The following is a 24,822-nucleotide window of genomic DNA, read 5'->3' on the forward strand; positions in this document are numbered from 1 at the left end:
CATGAAGTAAATATTTATTCATTTGATGCACACAAACACCAACACTATTTGCACACACTGTGAGTGAAAAAGGGCCCTATACCCGGGTTCATGGGAGCATAAGGAGTGGAGGTGAATCTGTGATCATGCTAGGTCTCCGACTTGCTTGATTACAGTGAACCCTCATCTAGAGCTTTTCTCTTTGAAAACCTATTGTTGCTAGTAGTCCCTACTGCTACAATGTGTTCTTCAAAGGGGATGATACCTCTAGAAACCATCAAGAGAGATATAACTACCTTGGGGATTATTGCTAAAAGCCTAGTTAGTTCTCTCCCTTATAGGTCCCTTAAATAGGGGCACGAAGCAAACACGCTGCGTGCCATTTTTCACACTGCCATGCATGAGTATCATATACCCTTTTGCTTATGTTCGGTAAATATTGTCATGCTGTGCACATTCCCGCATTGTGTCTTTTACATAGGCATTGCATATGGGTTCTGTCTTGATCCCTGCTGTAAACCAACCAACGGAGGGTCCGTGTCGCCTTCTTAAAAACGTGCGTTGGGGCATTTCGCTACCCCTAGACATCGTATCTAAGAAGGGGACAAATTCCCCGGACCCCCGTATTCGTAAGTTGCATCTGTGTCATATGCATTTCTTCATGCATTCATCCATCCCACCCATGAGATATCGGAGTTTTGATTTGCACCAGCTTTTGTCTCACTTTAGTAAGCATGGGAACAAATCAAACCGACAAGAGGTTCTACCAAGTCAAGGTCAAAAGCCCAGATACCACCAGCATCAAGGAATTAGGGCGGTTGATGGAACCCCTCCAAATGCAAGCCTTCCGCAAGACTTACGGAAAGATCTTAGAGTTGACCATAGCAAAAGTGCCCATAGAAGCCATTGCATCACTCACCCAATACTACGACCAGCCTTTGAGGTGCTTCACATTCGCAGACTTCCAATTAGTACCAACCATTGAAGAATTTGAGGAAATTCTAGGATGTCCTCTCGGGGGAAGAAAACCATATCTTTCCTCCGGGTGTCTCCCCTCTTTGAGCAGAATTGCAAATGTGGTCAAGGATTCAGCAAGAGGTTTGGACCGCATAAAACAGACTCGGAACGGCATAGCGGGCCTACCACAGAAGTACCTAGAAGACAAGGCGAGGGGTATGGCCAATCAAGGAGACTGGGTCCCGTTTATGGATGTGTTAGCTTTGCTAATTTTTGGGGTCGTCCTCTTTCCAAACGTGGATGGTTTGGTAGACCTAGTAGCAATCGACGCTTTCCTTGCCTACCACCATAGCAAGGAAAGTCCGGTGGTAGCTGTCTTGGCAGATCTATTTGACACATTTGACCGAAGGTGTGAAAAGAGTAGCGCACGGATCATCTGTTGCTTACCCGCCCTCTGTGTTTGGTTGGTTTCACACTTGTTCCAACAAGACACAAGACATCCATGTCCGCTCCTGAGCCATCGCTCATGTACTGAAAAGAGGAGAATAGATTGGGACCAGCTCTTGGCCGGGATAGGAGGTAGAACAATCAGTTGGTTCCCCCGATGGAAGGAAGGAAAAGAAGGAGTCCTTTTCTCATGTGGAAGATACCCAAACATTCCGCTGGTAGGAACGAGGGGTTGTATTAACTACAATCCTGCGCTCGTTATAAGACAACTAGGGTACCCCATGAGGGGAGCACCGACGGAAGAAAGCATGTCTCCTTTCCTTGTGAGGGATTTCGGCGCACAAAATTCCAAGACTATACCAAGAATCCATAAGGCATGGGAAACCCCGTTAAAGAAAGATCAAGAGCTTAGAGGCATTCGTAATGGCATCATTGGTGGGTACCACGAATGGCTGAAAGTTCATATACGAGGTTTAGATTGGCTCGCCAAGTTAAAAGTCGTCAGCGAAGAGAATTTTGAAGCACCGGAAGAGGACGAGGAAGTCCAAGCTCTCAAAAGCAAGTTAGGAAAGGCAAAACTCGCCAAGGAGAAGTTCAAGTTGGCTGCTACACACGTTCGGAAGGAGTGTGCCGGGTTACGGGAAGAGAATGCAATTACCGCAAGAGCCCTTGAACGAGAGACCAAGAGGGCTCGCAAGGAAGAGTATGGCCGGAACAAATTTCGCGGAGCTCTATGGGGTAGCAATAGTGAACTCAAGTTGCGAAGGGAAGAAAGGGACCAGTCGCGAGCACATAGCATGGTTCTGAAAGAGGAGTTGATTGCTTGTTCAAAGTCCAAAAGAAGCTTGTCTCAGCGTTTATGCGAGACAGAGACCAACATGTTAGCTATCATCGCCAAGTACGAAGAAGAGTTAGGTCTAGCCACGGCCCACGAGCATAGAATCGCGGATGAGTATGCTCAAGTATATGCGGAAAAAGAGGCTAGAGGAAGGGTGATCGACTCTTTACACCAAGAGGCAACCATGTGGATGGATCGGTTTGCTCTTACCTTGAACGGGAGTCAAGAACTTCCCCGATTGTTAGCCAAGGCCAAGGCGATGGCAGACACCTACTCCACCCCCGAAGAGATTCATGGGCTTCTCGGCTATTGTCAGCATATGATAGACTTAATGGCCCACATAATTAGAAATCGTTAGGGAACTTGTATGGTCTCTCAGACCTTGACTAGATACGACTTCCTTTTTGAAATAAAATGAGTTGGTCCCATGTTTCTACTCCAAAAAGCTTGTGCAAATCAAGTCACTCCCGCATTTTATCTCTAGCATGCATTATATGTCGGTCTCATCCTTTGTCACGGGAAGCCGGAAGGTCCATATCACCTTCTTAGTTGTACACATGGGGCACTGCGCCCCCAAATGCGCAAGTAAGAAGAGATAATTTTCCGGGCTCTCGTGTCCGTAAAATGCATTCATATCATGCATCGCATAAGCATCTCTTCATAACATCATAATGGACATATCCTGCATTTGTCCGTTATCATATTCCAGCCTCACATTTTGCATGAGTCATGGCATCATCATGCATATGCGTTCAACAAACTTTTTGATTTGCAAAATTGCATACCATTTGTTTTCATGTTTGCTCATCCTTGCGTTTTCCTCTACAAAACAAAAACAAAGAAGGGGGAAGCGTGAAACTTCACACTACATTCTTAGTTTCATGTGTTAGGAGCCAACCATGTTGGGATCATAAACCCGTTTCACTTAAAAACAAAATAATTGAACATGGTACCTAATGCATGGTTAACTAGGAAATGGTGTTTCTTCGGGCATCTCAATTTCATAATTACATTTTCCGTGCATAAGCTTAAAGTATGCCCGAGTCATTCATCCCTATGAGATGTTGTTGAAGTATTGGCGATCAGAATTGCCATTCCTTGGATTATAGGGTTGAACCAAGCTCATGCTTTTACAAAAAGGTTCATCAAGTCAAGTTGAAATATGGAAGTAACCGTCTTGCAAAATTGGGGCAAAAGATGAATCGAGTCACATCACTGCTTCGTCTACTGCCAAACATATTTAGGATTGTTTATGTCCTTGTTACTTCCAGTTTCACCTTGACAAAGATGTCATGGACCATGTTGAAAATCTAAATTGATTCAACCCCATATCCTGCGTAAAAATTCGCAATACTTCAACTGTACATCATTCGCATACATCCATGCTTTTCATTGGTTGCATTGCTCATTGCATTCTTTCGTTGAAAAATAAAATAAAATAAAATAAAATGAACTTAATCATTGTTATCAAAAAGAAAAGGACACGCTTTACGGCACCCTTACCGAACTCGTGCTAGAGCTAGAGTAATGGGTGAAGCAGAGGAGGTGCAAGAGAAGATGAAGGCCGACATGGAGGCCATGAAAGAGCAAATGGCCACGATGATGGAGGCCATGATGAGCATGAAGAAGATAATGGAAGCCAATGCGGTTATAGTTGCCGCTACTAGCGCTGTCGCTAAGGTGAACCCGATGCTCCCATCTGGCCTCAAGCAAATGAATCATCCAACCTCAAATATGGTAGGCAAAGATTTGGGAAGTACGGATGACCCCATGATGTGCAAATTCAAAACAAGCACGCCCTCCCGTCATATGGCTTGCCTCTCAACTATACGCCACCCAATGTGGCGTACACTCCCAATAAGAATGTCAATAACTCCACTCCTATACCCATTGAAAGCCAGCAACCCCAAACTGATCATGCACATGTCTCTTAAACCGTGGAAGAGACCCATGAAATTCCCCATCACAATCTAGCCGACTTCGAGCCTTGGCTCGGATATACCACTGAAGGGCAAGCAGTTGGTGGTATACCCTACAAAACCCTTTGGAGGGCCCTCAGTATCACCCACAACTGCACCTCTTGCATTCCACAGCGGTTAAAAACCCTCATGACTATGGCAGGAATGGGAAAGTTGGATCATCTAGAGGAAAGGCTCAGGGCCATTGAAGGAGGTGAAGATTATGCCTTTGCTAACCTAGAAGAGTTGTTCCTAATACCCAAACATGGTCATTCCCAAGTTCAAAGTGCCGGACTTTGGCAAGTACAAGGGGACTACTCGCTCCAAGGACCATCTAAAGATGTACTGTCGGAAGATGGGGGCATACGCAAAAGATGAGAAACTGCTGATACATTTTTCCTGAGAAAGTCTTACTAGGACAACTGTCGCCTGGTATACTAACTTAGGAACCTTCTTGAGTCCATTCTTGGAAGGACCTAATGGTTGCCTGTGTTAGGCAGTATCAGTACAATTTCGATATGGTTCTGAATAGGATGCAACTACAGAACAGGTGCAAAAAGGGGGACGGATGTTTCAAAGAACACGCCCAAAAGGTGGAGGGATCTGGCGGCCCAAGTGGTACCCCCAATGATGGAAAGGGAGACGATAATCGTGATGGTAGACACATTATCGATACTCTACTATGAAAAGATGGTGGGCTACGCACCCTCAAAGCTTTGCGGATTTGGTCTTCGCCAGTGAAAGGATCGAAGTGGATCTGAAAAGAGGCAAATTTAATCATCCTGCTTAGACGAATGAGAAAACTGGGGCAAATAAAGAGGGTGAGGATAAGAGAGAAACCCATGCTGTGACTGCCATTCCTGTACGACCAAGTTTCCCACCAACCCAACAATATCTTTACTCAGCCAATAACAAACCTTCTCCTTACCCACCACTCAGGTATCCACAAAGGCCATCCCTAAATCTACCACAAAGTCTGTCTACCGCACTTCCAATGACGAACACCACCTTTAGCACAAACCAAAAACACCAACCAAGAAGTGAATTTTGCAGCGAGAAAGCCTGTAGAATTCACCCCAATTCTAGTGTCCTATGCTGACTTGCTCCCATATCTACTTGATAATTCAATGGTAGCCATAACCCTAGCCAAGGTTCATCAACCTCCACTTTTCTGAGGATACGACTCGAACGCAACGTGTGCTTATCGTGGAGGAGCCCTGGGGCATTCCATTGAGCATTGTATGACCCCGAAGCATAAAGTGTGAAGTCTAATTGATACGGGCTGGCTGAAATTTGAGGAGAATGGCGTGTAAATCCTGACATTGACAAGAAATGCCACACATGGGGCAATTTTGAAAGCTGTTTATGCCATTATTGTAAACCACAGCTACAATGTTAAATGAAATGGATAAAGTTGATATCTTTGTCCCTCATCCTCTCACAAACGCATGTTTGCTTATTCAACTTTCACCGGAATGTGGGTGTAAGCCATTGGTCTGTTTGCTCAAGCAACCTGCGCTCCTGAGTGTTGACTTCCAAGACCGTTCAATCAGAGATTACTCATCTTGCACGTTGGTGGGGGTGCCGTAAAACAACGAGCAAAGTTCAAAACAAATAAGTTTCAAAATAAAAAATAAGTTTCAAAATAAAAAATAAAAAGGCATTTGATTGACTGTGTTTTCAAGTAAAAATATAGACGTTCATGTGACCTCATTTTGTCTTTCTAGAGAGAAGTGAGTTATCAAGAATAGGATGTTGGACATATGGCCTCAATTACCTTGAGAAGAAGAGGGGATTGAATTAAGATACGAATATTATTCCCCAATTAAACTTTCACTCTCTCTTTTCAGGATTAACAATGCACATAGGGACAATCCTTCCCTTGTGTTCAAGAATTCTCTACTACAAGAGACCCACGGTCTCTTAATCCCTTTTCAAAAATAAGAAGAAGAGAAGAAGAGGTCTCTCGTAAAAGAGGTAGATTGTAAAATGAAGATCAATCAAAATTTCCTTATTGAATAAGCAAGTGGTTGACCAAGGAATCTTTTTGAGAGGATAAGACATTTCAGTTCAGAAAAACTCTTGATCTTTCGAGAGGATAAAACTGTTTGGGCAATGAAAAATCTCTTTAAAACATTTGAGTGGCCGTTCATAAAACATTTGAATAGATATGTCTCTTGGAAATTATTTTCTGAAAATCCCATCTGGTAATCAAATTACAAGACTTATGTAATCGATTACAGGTTTTAAAAATTTGTATTAAAACATTTTCAACTACTGGTAATCAATTACCAGAGAGCAAATCTCAATTTGAAATGATAGAATTCTTTGGTCAAACCTTTTGTTTGTTTCAATTTGGAAACTTCTTCCTAAAGATTCTAAGAGATCAAACTTGATAATATATCTTGACTTTCTTGGATTCTTGTCTTGAATAAAACTTAGAAGCATTTGATCCTTTAGCATCATCAAGACATCAAAACATCTTGCTTCTACATAGGAGTCATTTGACTTAATCCATCAACTGAAAGATCCTTCAACTATTTCTCGTCCTTGGAAAATTCTTTTTGCAAGAATCAACTGCTTCTTTCATTCTTCCTCACTACGAGGTCGTGAAAACAAGACAACACTTGGTACCTCTAAGCCCTACACTGGGGCAATGAGGGGCACCGTGCATGAGCCTCAAGTGAACCTAGGGGCAGATTAGAAGTTCTCACCCAATAGGTTCCCTCCTACAAGGTCATGACGAAAGACAACGATTGGTACCTCAAAGCCTTACACTGGGGCAATGAGGGGCATCGTGCATGAGCCTCAAGTGAACATAGGGGCAGATCAAAAGTTCTCACCTGTCGATGTTTTTAAACAAGAAAAAGAAAAGGGGGGACAAACCCTAGGTTTTCAATGGATTGATCAAACATCAAACGACTCCATTCCCGTCACTCCAAAACGGTCAAGTGACTAAATCAAAAAGAACATACACTCTTAGGGAGTTCTCGGAGAGATTTGCAAAAAGATAGGATGAGGTTGCATGAATTATCACCTTTTTCAAAAGGGCAGTCAATCTGTGTTTTCCAAAAAAAATAAAATAAAATAAAATAAAATAAAATAAAAAAATCAATCAAATCAAAATCAAAATCACAAAATAGGGAAAGAATGCCATGAACATTGTACAACTTTCCATTACATTGCATTGTTTCATATAAAGTCCGCATTTACCCAAATTTCACAACAAAGGTTGCATGCATTTGCATCCCTCAAAATCATGTTAACTACATAGATTCCCTACATCTAAATGTCCAAATCTTTTGAATTTGGGATGACCGGTCCTCTCGATGAGTCGATCTCTTGCTTTCTCATAAGGGTGGACCCTTGGGTACTAGTTACCCTCGCCTTGAGAGGACTACATGTCCTCAGCACCAGAGGGCTGCACGCCCTCACCTCCAGAGGACTATAAGTCCTCGCCTTGAGAGGGCTACACGCCCTCACCTTGGGTACTAGTTACCCTCACCGTCAGAGGACTACACGTCCTCGCCTTGAGAGGACTACACGTCCTCACCATCAGAGGGCTGCACGCCCTTACCTCCAGAGGACTACATGTCCTCGCCTTGAGAGGGCTACACGCCCTCACCTTGGGTACTAGTTACCCTCACCGTCAGAGGACTACACGTCCTCGCCTTGAGAGGACTACACGTCCTCACCATCAGAGGGCTGCACGCCCTTACCTCCAGAGGACTATAAGTCCTCGCCTTGAGAGGGCTACACGCCCTCACCTTGGGTACTACTTACCCTCACCGTCAGAGGACTACACGTCCTCGCCTTGAGAGGACTACACGTCCTCACCACCAGAGGGCTGCACGCCCTCACCTCCAGAGGACTATAAGTCCTCGCCTTGAGAGGGCTACACGCCCTCACCTTGGGTACTAGTTACCTTCACCTTCAGAGGACTACACGTCCTCGCCTTCAAAGGGTCATGTACCTTCAACTTCAGTGGACTACACGTCCTCGCCGTCAAAGGGTCATGTGCCTTCACCTTTGTAGGGCTACACGCCCTCACCTTCAGAGGACTACATGTCCTCACCTTTAGAGGACTACACGTCCTCGCCATCAGAGGACTACATGTTCCCCATTTTCAAAGGGGGGCATGCCCTCACCTTTAGAGGATTGCACGTCCTTGCCATCATAGGACTACACTCCCTCGCCTTCGAAAGGCGACACGTCCTGAACTTCAGAGGGCTACACGCCCTCGCCTTTAGAGGACTACGCGTCCTCACTTTCAGTGGGCTCCATATCCACACCTTAAGATAATTTAAGGTCCTCTGTCCTTAAATGCTTAACCGAGACTTGCACTCCCGGTTAAGGGACCAGTAGTTTCCTTTTAACGGTTCCGGGGCCACCCCCTGATATTGGAGGAGGGCCAACTGTGCGAGCACAACTAGAAAGGGAGGCTATCACACTGCTACTATGCATACTGGGGCAAGATTTCACCCGTGCCGCTGCAAAGAGACGAGTGCGGATCATGCGCACTAACATGACCACTCTTACACAGATATAGATGACATTGCTACTTAGCAACATTCTGCCTAGCGACCGCAATGCCAATCTCCCCCTGCAAAAGTATCAGTTGGTCTGTGTCGTCCCAACATGGGTAAGTATGCATATAGTTCAACTGATTTCTGATACCATCTATTGTTTGCAGGGATCGCACCCCAAGAGACACCCAGTGGACCCGGAAAAGTCCAACAGGGCCCTGGGGTTTCCAGCTCTGGTTACGGGCCTCTATCAGTCCTACAGGGTGCCCGTACCCCCCCAGCAAGCTCATGCCATCATGACATAGGTAAGTATGCACCTCCCCCAACTGATTTCTGATGTCATCTATTGTTTGCAGGGATTGTGCCCGCAAGACACCCAGTGGACCCGAAGAAGTCCAACAGGGTCTTGGAGTTGTCAAAGCTCTAATTACGGGTCTCTGTCAGTTCTACGGAGTACCTGTCACCTCCAGCAAGGGCATCAGGCCCCCTACTAATCGAGCTTTCATCAAGAAGTGTTGCGCCCCCAGGCAGGCGCAGGGCGAAACACCACAGCAGCCTGGGGATGGCCGGCAGCGGGCAACAGACGCACCGCCATCACCTCTAGAGTTCACCTCAGCTCATCCACAAAAAGGTTAGAGCGTTGCTTACGACCCATGGCCGACCAATAAGCGACCAAGTCCAAAGCCAAAGGTAAGCAAAGTACTAGGTCAGTGACCGACAAGTCATAAGGCGTCCAGCTAAAGACGTTAAAGAAGCGCTACTAGGAGGCAACCTAGTACCTTTTGAATCTATGCTTGTTATTTGATCACTTTTTATAGTAGGATGCACCTAGTTGCTCATGATCCTGGGGATTTAAATAAAACAAGCGCAAGCTCGGAAGGTAGTCATACCTCACAAAATATATATATGTATGTTTAGGTAGTGAAAATACCTTAGATATGCATGTATGTAAACAAAAAAAAACACTTCACAAAATATATATGTATGTTTAGGTAGGAAGATACCTTAGATATGCATGTATGTAACAAAAAAATACTTCACAAAATATATATATGTATGTTTAGGTAGAAAGATACCTTAGATATGCATGTATGTAAACAAAAACACACTTCACAAAATATATATATGTATGTTTAGGTAGCAAGATACCTTAGATATGCATGTACGTAGCAAAAAGATACCTCACAAAATATATATATGTATGTTTAGGTAGCAAGATACCTTGGATATGCATGTATATAGCAAAAATATCTCACAAAAATATACACATGTTTAGGTAGCAAAATACCTCATGAAAAAAAAAGAGAAAAAAAAAAAAAAAAAAACAAAAACAAACAAGAAAAAGAAATAACAAATGAAAAAAAGGAAAAAGAGGCGAAGAAGAAGGAGAAAAAAGAAAATAAGTTGTCTAGCTAAAAAACGACATGCTTTTGAAAAGAGACGATTTCCAACTTTTCTTTGAAAAAATTCATTGATCATAACCAATTTTTGGAAAATGTGTCTACACCTGAAGGGTGAATGCTGTGAAATTTCCCCGGACGCCCGAAATGGACTCGGATGAATGCACAAATTGATAAAAGAACATATTTTGGAAACATTGGGTTGATTTAAAATAGAGGAAATGAATCCTGAGCCCTAGCATCACATGACCATAAAAATTTGACACTTGAGTGTCCGCATAGGTGCATGCATAACCAGTTTTGCATAAAATTTCCAAATCGTCATTTTTGCATTTGTGTCATGGAAATAATGTGGGGCATCCCTTTTATCCTTGAACCAAACCAAACCCTGACATGTATCATGTCTAGCCATTCTACAAACCTTGATCCAAAATCATGACTCACTATAATCCTTACCCTCGGAAGCAAAAAAAGGAAAGAAGGAAATTTTCCAATCAAAGAGAAAGCAAAAAGAAAAGAAAGGAAATTCCCAATCAAAGAGTGGGAGAAAGCAAAAAGAAAAGAAAGGAAATTCCCAATCAAAGAGTGGGGGAAAGCAAAAAGAAAAGAAAGAAAATTCCCAACCAAAGAATGGGAGAAAGTAAAAAAGGAAGGAAAGAAAGTTCTTGATCAAAGAAACTAGAAGAAATGTGCAGAAAGGTCTTTTGACCAGACAATATCTGAACAATACAGAATTGTCGCCAAATGAACAAAAAAGAAGGAAAGGAAACCACGACCTAAAATGGTCTTCTCCCTTTGATTACCAACCAAAATCCCGTGCGCTAGCGACCTTTTTTTCGCCCCGCACTAAACAAAAAAAAAACAGAAAAAGAAAAAGCCAGAAAAATCAAAAGCCAAAAACACACAAAAGCCAAGAAGAACCCACCAAAAGAACCCATTCCCAAGGGAAGTCCTATTGATCCATGATCACGCATGTAATTTTTGATTTGATAGGAAATAATTTGCAAAGTCAATTCATGACATATCTATGGTTCGGAATTAGGATGAAACACTTACCTGTGCGAGATTGATACACTTTGAGTGGATTTCTTCTATTTTTGTCGAACCCAGTGTTTCCTCTAAATGGTCATTTAGAAACGAAATGCTAACATCCAAAATCTCATTTATGGTTATGGGAGATTTCATCAGCAGACTCTCCTTCCCCGGTAGACGCATTGTTTTTCACTCAAAAAAATCATATGCTGCTCTAAATCAGTTGGAATATTTGTCTCTTTGCTAAAGCATGTTTGCATTTTAGTGGAGAAAACACCGAGACTTTTTCAAGTCTCACAAGTTATCCAGAACTACGTAGGTCTGAGTTCCTTATTGGAGGATACGTAGGAGCAAGAGCCTCGCTTTTGTCGACCACACCGCCTTTTGTTGCCATGACTCAAGAGCTGGTAGCCCGCGGAGACACCTTACGGTTATCCGCACCTCGTCATTCAGTGACCCCAAGTGTGATTGACGAGCAGAGGCCAATGTGGTCATCTGCGCCCTTTCCGGAGATGTCAGCATTTTCCGATGGAGACTTTTCAAGTCTCACAAGTTATCCAGAACTACGTAGGTCTGATTTCCTCATTGGAGGATACGTAGGAGCAAGAGCCTTGCTTTTGTCGGCCGCCCCATAATCTTTGTCATACTGACCCTGAGGTCATGTGACGTGCACCCTTTTGTCATCCAGAGGCGGCGGGCCCGATGACAAGCAGAGACCAAGTTTGGTCATTTTGCACCCTTGTATCATCCAGAGGCGGCGGGCCCGATGATACGCGGAGATACCTTACGGTTATTCGCACCCTTTTGTCATCCAGAGGCGGCGGGCCCGATGACAAGCAGAGACCAAGTTTGGTCATTCTGCACCCTTGTATCATCCAGAGGCGGCGGGCCCGATGATACGCGGAGATACCCTATGGTTATTCGCACCCTTTTGTCATCCAGAGGCGGCGGGCCCGATGACAAGCAGAGACCAAGTTTGGTCATTCTGCACCCTTGTATCATCTAGAGGCGGCGGGCCCGATGATACGCGGAGATACCTTACGGTTATCCGCACCCTTTTGTCATCCAGAGGCGGCGGGCCCGATGACAAGCAGAGACCAAGTTTGGTCATTCTGCACCCTTGTATCATCCAGAGGCGGCGGGCCCGATGATACGCGGAGATACCCTATGGTTATTCGCACCCTTTTGTCATCCAGAGGCGGCGGGCCCGATGACAAGCAGAGACCAAGTTTGGTCATTCTGCACCCTTGTATCATCCAGAGGCGGCGGGCCCGATGATACGCGGAGATACCTTACGGTTATCCGCACCCTTTTGTCATCCAGAGGCGGCGGGCCCGATGACAAGCAGAGACCAAGTTTGGTCATTCTGCACCCTTGTATCATCCAGAGGCGGCGGGCCCGATGATACGCGGAGATACCTTACGGTTATTCGCACCCTTTTGTCATCCAGAGGCGGCGGGCCCGATGACAAGCAGAGACCAAGTTTGGTCATTCTGCACCCTTGTATCATCCAGAGGCGGCGGGCCCGATGATACGCGGAGATACCTTATGGTTATTCGCACCCTTTTGTCATCCAGAGGCGGCGGGCCCGATGACAAGCAGAGACCAAGTTTGGTCATTCTGCACCCTTGTATCATCCAGAGGCGGCGGGCCCGATGATACGCGGAGATACCTTATGGTTATTCGCACCCTTTTGTCATCCAGAGGCGGCGGGCCCGATGACAAGCAGAGACCAAGTTTGGTCATTCTGCACCCTTGTATCATCCAGAGGCGGCGGGCCCGATGATACGCGGAAATACCCGAGTGGTTATCCGTATAAACATTCTTTTGCTATCTATAAGACAGAACGCTTGATAGCATGCAGGGACTGACATAGTCTTCTGCACCTTTTGTTCCTCCGGGAACAACAAGTCATTTACATGCGGAAATTTCATGGTCACCCGCGACTCTCGTCAGCCGAGAGGAGCGGAATTAGTGTCATACACTGATTTTCGGGGACCTTTGCTTGATGACATGTGACCATTCTTTGGTCCTTGTGAGATGCTTGGCATCCATCATTAGGCAATTTGTGAAATTCTAGGAACGACAAGTCATGGTCACCCGCGACTTTCGTCAACCGAGAAGAGCGGAATTAGTGTCATACACTGATTTTCGGGGACCTTTGCTTGATGACATGTGACCATTCTTTGGTCCTTGTGAGATGCTTGGCATCCATCATTAGGCAATTTGTGAAATTCTAGGAACGACAAGTCATGGTCACCCGCGACTTTCGTCAACCGAGAAGAGCGAAATTAGTGTCATACACTGATTTTCGGGGACCTTTGCTTGATGACATGCGACCATTCTTTGGTCCTTGTGAGGTGCTCGGCACCCATCATTAGGCAATTTGTGATATTTTGGGAACAACAAGTCATTTGCATGTGGAGATTTTATGGTCACCCGCGACTCTCGCCAAGTCGAGAGGAACGAAATTAGTGTCTTATCTTTACTTTCCTTTTATCTCCAATAAAAGACAAGTAAAGAGGGGCAACTGTCATACCCTAATTTCGTCCGGGGACCTTTGCTCGATGACGTGCGACCATTCTTTGGTCCTCGTGAGGTGCTTGGCACCCATCGTTAGGCAATTTGTGAAATTCCAGGACATGCCGAAAAAACCAAAAAAATATTGATGCACAATCCGTAAGTTTCCGTGACACACCGGAAATCAAATGGAAGCATCGTTGCATAATTAAGTGAGGTTCCGTAACATTCCATAAGTCAAAAAGGGGATGATTATGTAATCCACAAGGTTCCGTAACATTACGGAAAGAAAACAAGTATCGTTACGAAATTCGTAAGTTTCCGTAACTTTACGAAAAAAGAATCACCAAAAAACAGCAGAGGGGGGTGTACTTAGTAAAAATGGGGGTGCAAATAGCACCCAGGCCCACTTGGGCCCTCCAGAAGATTCCTCCAGAAGGCGGTTGCTTCTGGAGGAAGCAACCCTGCTCGCCTGGGCGAGCTGAGCTCGCCTGGGCGAGCTGGGCGGCAACCACCTCCCCTATTTTGCTATAAATAGGGGAGGAAATGAAGAAGGAAGGGGTCCAGCCCCTTAGGCACTTCTCTCTCTTTCGAATTTGCTTGGAAAAATTATTTCCGTGAAGAAAATCTAAGCCGAGGCGCTTCCGAAACGTTTCCTTAACGTTTTCCGTGAGGAATCTCGCAAAGGTTTGAACCGTTCTTCGACGTTCTTCATTCGTTCTTCATCGTTCTTCGATCTTCAACGGGTAAGTACCTCGAACCAAGCTTTTCGATTCATTCTATGTGCCCGTAGTGGTCCACATTGTGTTTCGTGCATTTTTATTCTCGTTTTGTTTACTTTTTATACCCCCTGTTGACGTGCTTAAGCCATTTTACTTAAGTCATTTCTCGCTTAACTTAAAAATAAAATAAATTTCCACCGAACGTTTGAATCGAATTATCCATTAACTTCGGTTAAAATAAATTCCGACCGTTCGGTCGTGCCGTAACCACATTGAAAATCAAAAAGAGGTAAAAAATAATATAATAATCAAAAAGACATCTTTTAGTAGAATAAAGCGGAAAATCAATCGGACGTTTTCTCTTTGGGATTTCTCATTCTTAATCGAATTGATTAATAACTAAAGTGAAACTAAAGGCTAAAATCAATTCGCCTAGTCAAGCTCGTCCATAAAAATAGGCTTTTGAAGTTTGTCATTTCATTTTCTCACTAAGTAAAATGGATCATTTTTAAGGTCCAAAATGATCACCTCTTAAAATAAAAAAGAATCACTTGACAAAAAGAAAGAACTACGTAGGTCTGAGTTCCTCATTGAGGATACGTAGGAGCAAAAGCCCCGCTTTTGTCGACCACCCCAAGAGATCGTTAATGGTCCAATGCCTTAACGTTTCTCTCCTTTCAAAAACAAGAGATCGTTAATGGTCCAACGCCTTAACGTTTCTCCCCTTTCAAAATCAAAAGACCGTTTAATGGTTCAACACCTTAAATGACCTTTTGTTCAATAAAAACATATTTTGCAAAAAAGACAAAAACAACTTAACCAAACACTTTGTTCCGAAAGAACTACGTAGGTCTGATTTCCTCATCGCAAGTGAGGAATACGTAGGAGCAAAGGGAAACACCCTTGTCGACCACAAAAAAGAAAAAATATAAAAAGGGTATAAAAGATATAAGAACATAAAAGGGAACATAAAGATCAAAGTCATGTTTGCACATTCGATTAAAGGCTGCCGTCCCTTGAGACGGGCGTGTGGGGTGCTAATACCTTCCCCGTGCGTAAATACAACTCCCGAACCTTTCACTAAAAAGTTCGTAGATCGCGTCTTTTCCGGTTTTTCCGACATTTTCCTCAAATAAACGTTGGTGGCGACTCCGCGCGTATTCCTTTCGTGGAACACGCATCCCGCGAGTCACGCGTCGCCCTCCCGCCGAAGGGTAGGTTGCGACAGGTAGCATACCCAAAGTGTAAATTAATTACTAGAAGATAAACGAGCAACCACTCTATAGATATGAGGCTTATGCTTGCTGCCTGCTTTTTTTAGCTCACATATTATGAATGTCTTCCTTTTGCAGTCATGTATTAAGGTTGCATTGGATTTTGTCTCTCCGGAAAATGTTGGGGAGTGCTTTCGTTTGACAGAGGAATTTTGCACACTTCCAATTAGCCATGCGTCTAGTGAGGACAAAGTGGAGGTATGCCAAACTACTTTAACTGATTTCATTTTTTTGTTAGCCTTTGATGGGCTAAGTTGTTTTAGGAAGTTTCTCTCTCTCTCTCTCTCTCTCTCTCTCTCTCTCTCTCTCTATATATATATATATATATATATATATATATATATATATATGGTTTGTTAGCTACAGTGTTATATGCATAGTTTGATAGATCTGAAGGAGGAAATTAGGTCTTGGTGTATTGTTATTGGTGTTTTGAAGAAGGAAACTCCTTGCTAGGAGGAATGCTTGTGCTTGTACTAAAATGTAGTGGACACAAACAAATGTTATATTCTAGATTGTGGGTTGGCCTGAAGGTATTTAATGTAGAATTAGGGAAGCCTAAAGGTATTTAATGTAGAATAGGCAGCGCGATACTTCCTAGATCATAAATTGAGGCCATTGCCAATTTTAGCTATTATCATAAATGACTTGTTTCATAATATTCTTCTCTCTATCTTTTTAGTTGCCTTTTAAAAATTTTATGGAGTTCTATTTTACTTATTTTCCGTTTCACTTCATAATAAATACATATGTAAAATAATAAATATGATATTGAATTTTTCAAATGATAGATAAATTAATAGAGGCAATATATTTTAAATAAATAAAAAATAAAGGGAGTAGTATTTAATAATTAATTTGATTGAAATTTTAAAATGTAGTTGGAAGTTTAAAAAATAAAAAATTAAAGTTAACAATTAAAAATGAAAGTTATTAATTTAATTTATTGAAGTAAAAATATTTAGTAAAATAAATTAGTAATTGTTTTAATTTTTAAATTAATTATAATTCTTATAATTTTTTTTAACGATCAAATGTTATATTAAAATATTAAAATATTAAAATAAACAGTGAAAATGATGTTACAATTAAAGTAAGAGGGGTGACTGATAATTATAAAAAGTAAGGGGTGATAAATATTAGGATAAAAACAAAAATAGTGTTGAGGTGAAAATATCTGTACAACTTTGTTCCACTTCTTTTTCCACATGTGTGTTTATAATGATTTCTTTCAGGCAAAAAAAAAAAAAAACTAAAAATCTTACTAAAAAATATTCACATGGTGCTGAAAACTTTATTAGTGAACCTCAGCTAATACATTTCATTACACTGTACACGACATTGGTAACTCTTTTGGGACCAGAAAGTGTTGAATAAATGTGTTAGCCTACATTCCTTACAAGCTTTCTTTGTTGAAAATAGGAAGAGAGAGCTTCAACTCTTTCACTAGCAACCAAAATGGTTGAGTCAATGAAGTATCTTCCTTACCAGGTAATTTTTCTTTTAATGTGTTAACTAGAAATATTTATCTGATCTCCATCCCCAGCCCCTTCTCTTCTTAAAGGCAAATGGCTGACTTGTTTGTCATGGCTTCTTTCCCTGCCTGATTGACCAATGTGCAGGAAATTTAAAGGTGTGTACACCCACTGATCTGTTGATATGTATGATTATGGAATACTCTCATCAAGATGGCAATATTGAACTTGAAAATAAGGTATGTGTGTAATTCCATCTCTGCTCAAATTAATTTTACACCTTAAGGACTCTTATAATAACATGCAAATTTAGTGGCTGCAAATCTAGCCGTTAATTACAATTTAGCTTAACATAGATATATTTTTTGTTTTTTATAATAACTTGCAATCTAGCATTCTACTGCTTCATAAAAGTCATTATACTTGCAGTTTTTTAGTGATATGATAAAAACATTTAAAAAATGGCATACCAATTTATTCCCTGTGTGGTTGATAATATGCTTCTATGATTTTGGTTTACTATGATAGTTGAAATTTGACATGAGTTTATGAATTAACTATTTTGCTAGCTAAAATTTGAGATTATTTTATAAATTAAGTCTCATATGAGACATTACCTAGGTAGAACGCTACAAAAATTTTGCAAAAATAATAAATAAATAAACAACATTCTACATCGGTTTTGGAGGTATAAATGATGTAGAATGTGGATATTCTACATCAGTTCTGAAGGAATGAACGATGTAGAATATGGACATTCTACATTGGTTCTAAAGGTACAAACGATGTAGAATGTCCACATTCTACATCGTTTATACCTGTAGAACCGATGTAGAATATCCATTTTCTACATCGTTTGTACCTTTAGAACCGATGTAGAATGTCCACAATTCTAAGACGGGTTTGGTACCATGCCCGTCTTCGTACCAATGCCCTTCAAAGACGGTTCTTCAACCCATGTTGTTATTCAACGATAGGGGTCTACCACCACGCATCATAACCGATGTAAAATGACCATTAGAACCAATGTAGAAGGCCTTTTTTTTTTGGTAGTGTAATGATTACATGAAGCCAAACTCACCCCACCATTAGTTGACTCAAGTTGATCTCCTCACATATATTAGCAAACTTCCCTCTTGACCCAACCATGGTTATGAATCCCACTTTAACAAGTGCCTATCAATTACTACAAAATCAAGCTCTAAGAGGCCACTTCCATCATATTATACTCTATCCCTAGACACATAATTTTATCCACACCAACATGTTATTGATCATCACATCATAGGAGACAAAGTCCACACACAAAAGTCGAACTATGAGGTAACAATCAAAGATTATTCATGGTTCATTTCCAACCATTATCTCTTTATCCTTTGCAAATTCAAACTTTACCATATAAAGCCATGGAGATGTAGACAACACCCACCCCTTCTAAGTGTTTCCAAATGGACTTCAATCGATCTCATAATGAGCAAATTAATTTTCCCCCCAAAAGCTTAATAATTACAACATTCTTTTAAAGTATTCATAATTCTTACAAATTGCTTGCATCAAAGTCACATTTCTGTTTCAACCTATCTCCATGCTCCAACTCAATCTTGAACAACTTTCTCCCTGTAAGATCCACTTTTTCCCCATTTAGGGAGTGAATTTTGTTTGCCTGTGAACTTATCTCGAAAAAAAAATATTTAGTTGATTATTATTATCATCACCACCATCAAAAGCTTAGAGAATGAAATTTTCTTTTTAATGAAGACTATGGCAGATAAACATCAAAGGTAAATCCTAACATACCAACAATGTTGATACTCCAAGACTAAACAACTAATATATAAATTAACACTTCATTATATATTAGCATCCCAACCACGATATACTTTGAGTGTATTTTTAAAAAATATAATTATAACTTGTTAACCTATTCTTTCTATAAAAAATAAATTGGTGTAAGTTAGTGTATGTGTATGTGTGTGGTATAAGGTAATTTTAGCAAAATTCTAACAAAATCATTATTAAATAACATGTCAATTGTCACAAAGCAATTTAAATATATTTTTTAATAAATAATTATTGAAATCTTAGTGACCCCAGTATTAGCGACAAATTATTTCCAGCAAAAAATTGGTTACAGATACTTTCATGTAAAAAAAATACAATATAAATGATTATTAAAATAGTTTAAATATAATTTTAATTTTAATTTATAAGACTAAATTTAAATTCACAGTATATGAGAAGATATTTAAATTGTGAGAAAATAGTCATACTAAATTAATTTGGTCTTTTCTTTTATCATGGATGTCATGCATGTTACTAAGATGAAAACGTGGTGACATTTTCTAGGCATTTGACAATGACAACTAGTTACTAAGAGTCTCCAAAATTGAAGAAGCTCCCACTTTGAGACTCGAAATTCATGGTACAAGGCCCTCAACCTATGACTTCCAATGCGAAGGATTTGAAATAAAAACTATTTCTTGTTTTTATTCCCTCTTTTAAAGCAGCTCTTAAGGAAGAATAATAAACAAAGGAACAACAAAAAGATGCATCATGCATGTGCTTCATAAAAACCCAAATATATATATATATATATATATATATATATATATATATATATATATATATATATATATATATATATATATATATATATATATATATATATATATATATATATGTGCGATTGAAAGATGATGAAAGCAAAAGAAAAGTGAGGCTTAAGTTTTAATCCATGCACTAGTTCCTTTCAACTTTCTCCATTGAACAAATACCTAGAGTTAGTGAACACTTTTGTATCTTAGGAATTTTACATTAATTATATATTAAATGAATAGTGAAGCAACAAAATTTTGTAATAATTTCAAATCATTTAATGCTATATGATATAACATTTTATACATTTAATTTTTTAAATATATAAAATAAAAACATCTAATCATGTTTTTTTATTTAGTTAATTTTTACAAGATTTTGCACAAGCAATACAAATAATAAGTAAATTATAATTTAATGGTTGAATGAGTATATATTTACATAAAGTTTTAAATAGTATAAAATCTTCATGACAGTGAAAGTTGAAATCACTTTTATGAAATTAAATAAATTTTAGTTGAACATTTTTATCTTTTTACATATATATAAACATAAAATATGCATAATAATATATTTTCTTTTATTTAATTAAAAAAATTAGAAAAAAGAAAAAAAAATTGACTATTGAAAAGAAAAATTGAAATTTTTTAATACTTTTCTTTCAATTTAAATGTCATATTTGTTTCCCCTCTCATTTTCTCTCCACCATCCCAAAAGACCATTGAACATAATTAAGCAGGACAAGACATGCATGGGTACAAGTTTACATGCCAGAGAACATATCCAACATAAATCTTAAACATTTCATATATAGTCTGACTACCAAATTTGATAAGTATTTCCAATTTCGAAAATATTGTCAAGGCCACCATAGATATCATCATCATCGTCGTCAACAACTTTGTTTTCTTGATCAACATTGACGGGTGCTGCTGGTGCGGCTTCTTGAATTGCTTGGTTTGATGCCCCCTCCCCCACAATATTGTTCATCGGCATGAATTGATGTAATTGATTTGCTTGATATGGTGCCTCTTCCTCAACATTGTTCAAAAGGTTGTTGGCAGCTTCTGCTTTCCCCTTATGGCCAAGTTCCTTCGTCAAGTAAGCTAAATATGCATCTGGTTCATGTGACATTCCTGTGTTTGACGAGGACTTAGATTCTTCTAGATTTTCGTGATCCTTTCTAGCCGACACATACTAGTTCCTCACATAAAATTGTTCACATCAGACAAGTATATCATAACATTGTACAAATCATAGTGTAAATTAATTACTTTTTATATATTAAATAGAAGTAAATAGAATTAGACACAGCATCATAGATCCACTTATGTTAGAATCTGTAGGAACATATTTCCTTTGTCATATCCAATAACAAAGAACCATGCAATCTAAAGGGGTTGAAATGATGTGCAAAAATATCAAAATAAGGAAAAGTATAAAGGTCAAACTATATAAAATCTCCGTGAGTCGATTTTTCTCTAATTATACCTTAAAAGATAGTACATGCAGTGTTAGTAGAAAATTTCATGAGCACATTGTGTAACCTTTCTTCCCCCACCCCTCCAATATTTGGTTAATAATAAATGTTCACCAAATTATGTATAAAGGAAGCAAAACTAACCAGATTTTTCAACTCGTCCTTGTAAAGGGTTATGAAATCTCCTGCTTGAAGTTTATAATGGTTAACAAAATCCCCTGTAAGATTGGATCGAAAAACAATTGTTTATAATGCCAAAATCAAAAAACTGCAATTGTAGTACTATAGTTGACAACACACAAGAAATTGAATTTTACCTATATTATCAAGAATATACATTCTGCTTTTGTTATTAGTCCAGTACCTGTGCAATAACACCTTATACTTACTATATCTTGAAAAAAAAAACCCAATAAAGAAACATGTATAAATTACATAGAATTCCTTTACTTGTATTTGATGCTCCATTCAATCTCAGAATATACATCCTTTAGTACAATATTGATTCCTTCCTTCTTCCACAGTGTCGGAAGCTTATCCTCAGCCTCTCTCTATTTAACATATATGTATTATTAACTTGGATATGGGCAAAATATATCACTTTTTGACAAGAAAAAGGTAATAATTGAAGGTATTGAACATTAAAACTGATTTCGATTTGTCATACAATCAAAGAATAATTATATTTAATATCTTAAATTTCTTTTAAAAATATTTAATAATTATAGCAAAAGAATTAATAAAAAGATGTTATAGAAAGAATTTAAAATTATTCATTTTGAAAACTGAAAAATACAATTTCAACAATGGTTTGTCTTTCTACAAATTATAGGCACAAATATGTTTATGACTGAAAAGATAACCATTGTTGCTTTACTTTTCCTTCTATTTTTGTGCTAAAATAGATATGTTAGGAAAAAAATAATTATTGGGCCGCCTGGATCACAAATCAAGTTTCACTGATCAAGATGAGCAATTAATAGGGCATCTTTACTTCAATGTTTCATCTTTTCTTGGAAGGTATATAAAGAGAAAGATAACCAAACATGTAATTGAAGAAAATAAGAAAACCTTACCTTTGGGAGCACAATGCGGCCTAGGACGCCAACATCACTCTTATTCAACTTCTTTGTCAAAATTTCTTCTAGCTTCTGCAATTAGACAATGGGAATAGTTAAAAAAATAATAATTAAAAGACTCAAAAGAAAAAAATCCTACATATAGGCATGTTTAATTCCCTTCTAACATTTTTGTTCTAAAAATTGTTTTCTGAAATAATTAGTCCTTACTCAATAATTCTTTTTCACACAAAATTGATCAAGTTTAAAAAATTATTTCCAAAATAAAACAATTAAGATATCTTTTCATCCTCTTCATTTATTTTCTTCAAACACTATTAATTTCTTAAGCGACAAACTGTGAATGACAATTTTAGAAAACATTGAAATCAATGAACATACAAGGCCTTAATGAAGAAAGGAAAGCATATTTTAAGAGAACCAATCACCTTCCCGTTTGGGGTGTTAAAAAACTTGGTTGCATTGTGTTGTTTGACTGTGATCCTCACATTTGACCCTCCATTAGGAACAAATTGTTCCCTTGTTGTCCCTTCTAGAATTGAATTAGGAGCGACAGGAGTAGAATTTTTACTCCTTTGTCTTACTTGTCTCCATCTCTCCCTTGTAGCTTTGGTCATGCATGCCCTCGAACCTTGAAGTTCCGAATTTGGCATTCCATAGGGTTGATTAGAAAAGCTAACTTGTCCTGTTGGAAAGGGATACAAAGGAATGAAATAAGGTTGTTCTGGAAAGTTAAGTTTTTCACTAGTATTGTAAGGGAAATTTTGAGGATATGTGCTTGGTTGTACAAGGCTTGTTTGGTTTGATGAAGATGAGCCACTGCCACCAGTAGTGGTGATTGATGGGTTGGGGTTTTTTTTAAAAAATGGCACAAAAAAGTTTTCCATTTTGGTAAGAAATTAACAGGCTTCAAGGTTTTTGTTTTGAGTGTTGAGTGAATTGAGAGTGTGTGTGTGTGTGTGTGTGTGTGTATGAGGCTCTTATAAGAAGTTGTTTAGGTGCAGTGGTAGTGCCAATTAAGCAAAAAAAAATATAAAAAAAGTATGACAAAAATAAATACAAGGATTGTGAAGGAGAATAAAGAAAAGGAAGGAAAAGGAAACAAGAGAGAGGAAGGAAGATGTTGAAGTGGGTAACAAGTGGAGGGAACGTTGTGACATTGGAATACTCATCTGAGTTGTAATCAAATGCACTGAACAAAAACACATAAATTGCAAGTTCAAAATATAAAAAAAAATTGAGAGTGTTGAGATGGATGAAGCAGAAAAAACAAGAGAAGATGAAATGTCATTGCAGTTAAAGTGAGCGTTATGGTATCATAAAGTTAAGACTTGCAGACTTATAAATGGTATGCAAGATGGACATTGTCTTCATGTGTTGCATAAAGCCAAAGAAAGGTGTGTGCCCCATGTGTTTGTAAGATGCCTAGAGGAACATGAATTGCAGTTACGAAGAGAGGATAATAATATAGGAAGTGACTATGGGAACATAGAGGTGTGAAAATGGCTGGGGTTTTGGTTTGGCCATGGTTTTGGCTTCATGTGTGGGGTTGAGAGTTTCATAAGTAATCAATGAAAATATCACATAGGTATTTATTAATTAGTATATGATAATATACATGAATATGTCTGATTAAAATCGTCTTTATGCATGTGTGTGTGACTTATTAAAATCTAAAAGATAATATTACAGTCAATTGGTATATACACATAAATGTGACTTATTAATTAGTTTATAATAATATATAATATTATTATTGAATTGAATATGCTTTTAATTATCATTTATATATGTTAATAAATATAAAAAATAATAAATAATTGAATTGAATACATACAAATATTATAGAATATATAATAATATACATGAATGTGATTGAAGAAAAAAATAAGTGTTTAGATAAATTTTTCCATAAATACTTAAAAAATTAGCATATACATAAATTAATTAAATTTATAAAAGCTCTCTCCTATTAACTTATTTAATTTATGCATAAGCAAAGTTGATCTTTTGGAGAAATTTATTTATTTTTGTTCTTTTTTTCTTTTCCTATACATGCTTATGAAAAAGTTTATCAAAAAATACCAATAAATGTAACATAAATGATAACTTTTATAAAGGAGAATAAATTGATTTTGTTAGAAATGAATGGAGAATTTAAACATTTTTTGGAAATCAGAATTTTATATTAAAAGAGAAATCAACGTTTTTTTTATTTTTATACAAAACAAAAGTAAATGAGTCATGCGTTCTTATTTTTATATATAATAGCATTTATTGATTGTCTTGTTCACATATGTTATTAAATTGTAATTAATATTTTCAATATTTGTATTAAAACAAATGGAAAATTAAAAGAGTTAATTTAAGTATCATGAAAATATGTATAATCATAGAGTAGTTAAATATATTGTAGAGTACCAATTGGGTTTAGCTTAGTTAGTTGAGCAGAAGTGTGTAAGTGTTACAAATTTTATTATATCGTGTTACAGATAAAATAAATATATTCTAGAGTTAGTTTCGTAAGGTTACACTACAAG

At 38.7% G+C, this 24,822-nt stretch overlaps 1 protein-coding gene across 1 annotated transcript; it reads right to left on the reverse strand.

The window, feature by feature from the left end:
* Positions 1-20,542: 20,542 nt before the first annotated feature.
* LOC106797573 (B3 domain-containing transcription factor LEC2) lies at positions 20,543-23,169 on the reverse strand. Its single transcript, XM_014772396.3, has 6 exons — positions 22,711-23,169; positions 22,280-22,354; positions 21,654-21,754; positions 21,521-21,567; positions 21,348-21,421; positions 20,543-20,920 (listed from the first exon to the last, which is right to left on the reverse strand). The coding sequence occupies exons 1-6, from the start codon at positions 23,167-23,169 to the stop codon at positions 20,543-20,545; spliced, it is 1,134 nt and encodes a 377-aa protein (XP_014627882.1).
* Positions 23,170-24,822: the final 1,653 nt, after the last annotated feature.

The sequence above is a fragment of the Glycine max genome, chromosome 20, assembly GCF_000004515.6.
Source record: "Glycine max cultivar Williams 82 chromosome 20, Glycine_max_v4.0, whole genome shotgun sequence".
Lineage (NCBI taxonomy): Eukaryota > Viridiplantae > Streptophyta > Magnoliopsida > Fabales > Fabaceae > Glycine > Glycine max.

Excerpts from the sequence above, each read along its gene's own strand:
- LOC106797573 (XM_014772396.3), bottom strand. The coding sequence starts at position 23,169 with ATGGAAAACTTTTTTGTGCCATTTTTTAAAAAAAACCCCAACCCATCA. Across the intron at positions 21,568-21,653 it reads GAATGGAGCATCAAATACAA|GTACTGGACTAATAACAAAA; the intron begins GTAAAGGAATTC and ends GTTATTGCACAG. Across the intron at positions 20,921-21,347 it reads AGGACGAGTTGAAAAATCTG|TATGTGTCGGCTAGAAAGGA; the intron begins GTTAGTTTTGCT and ends GTGAGGAACTAG.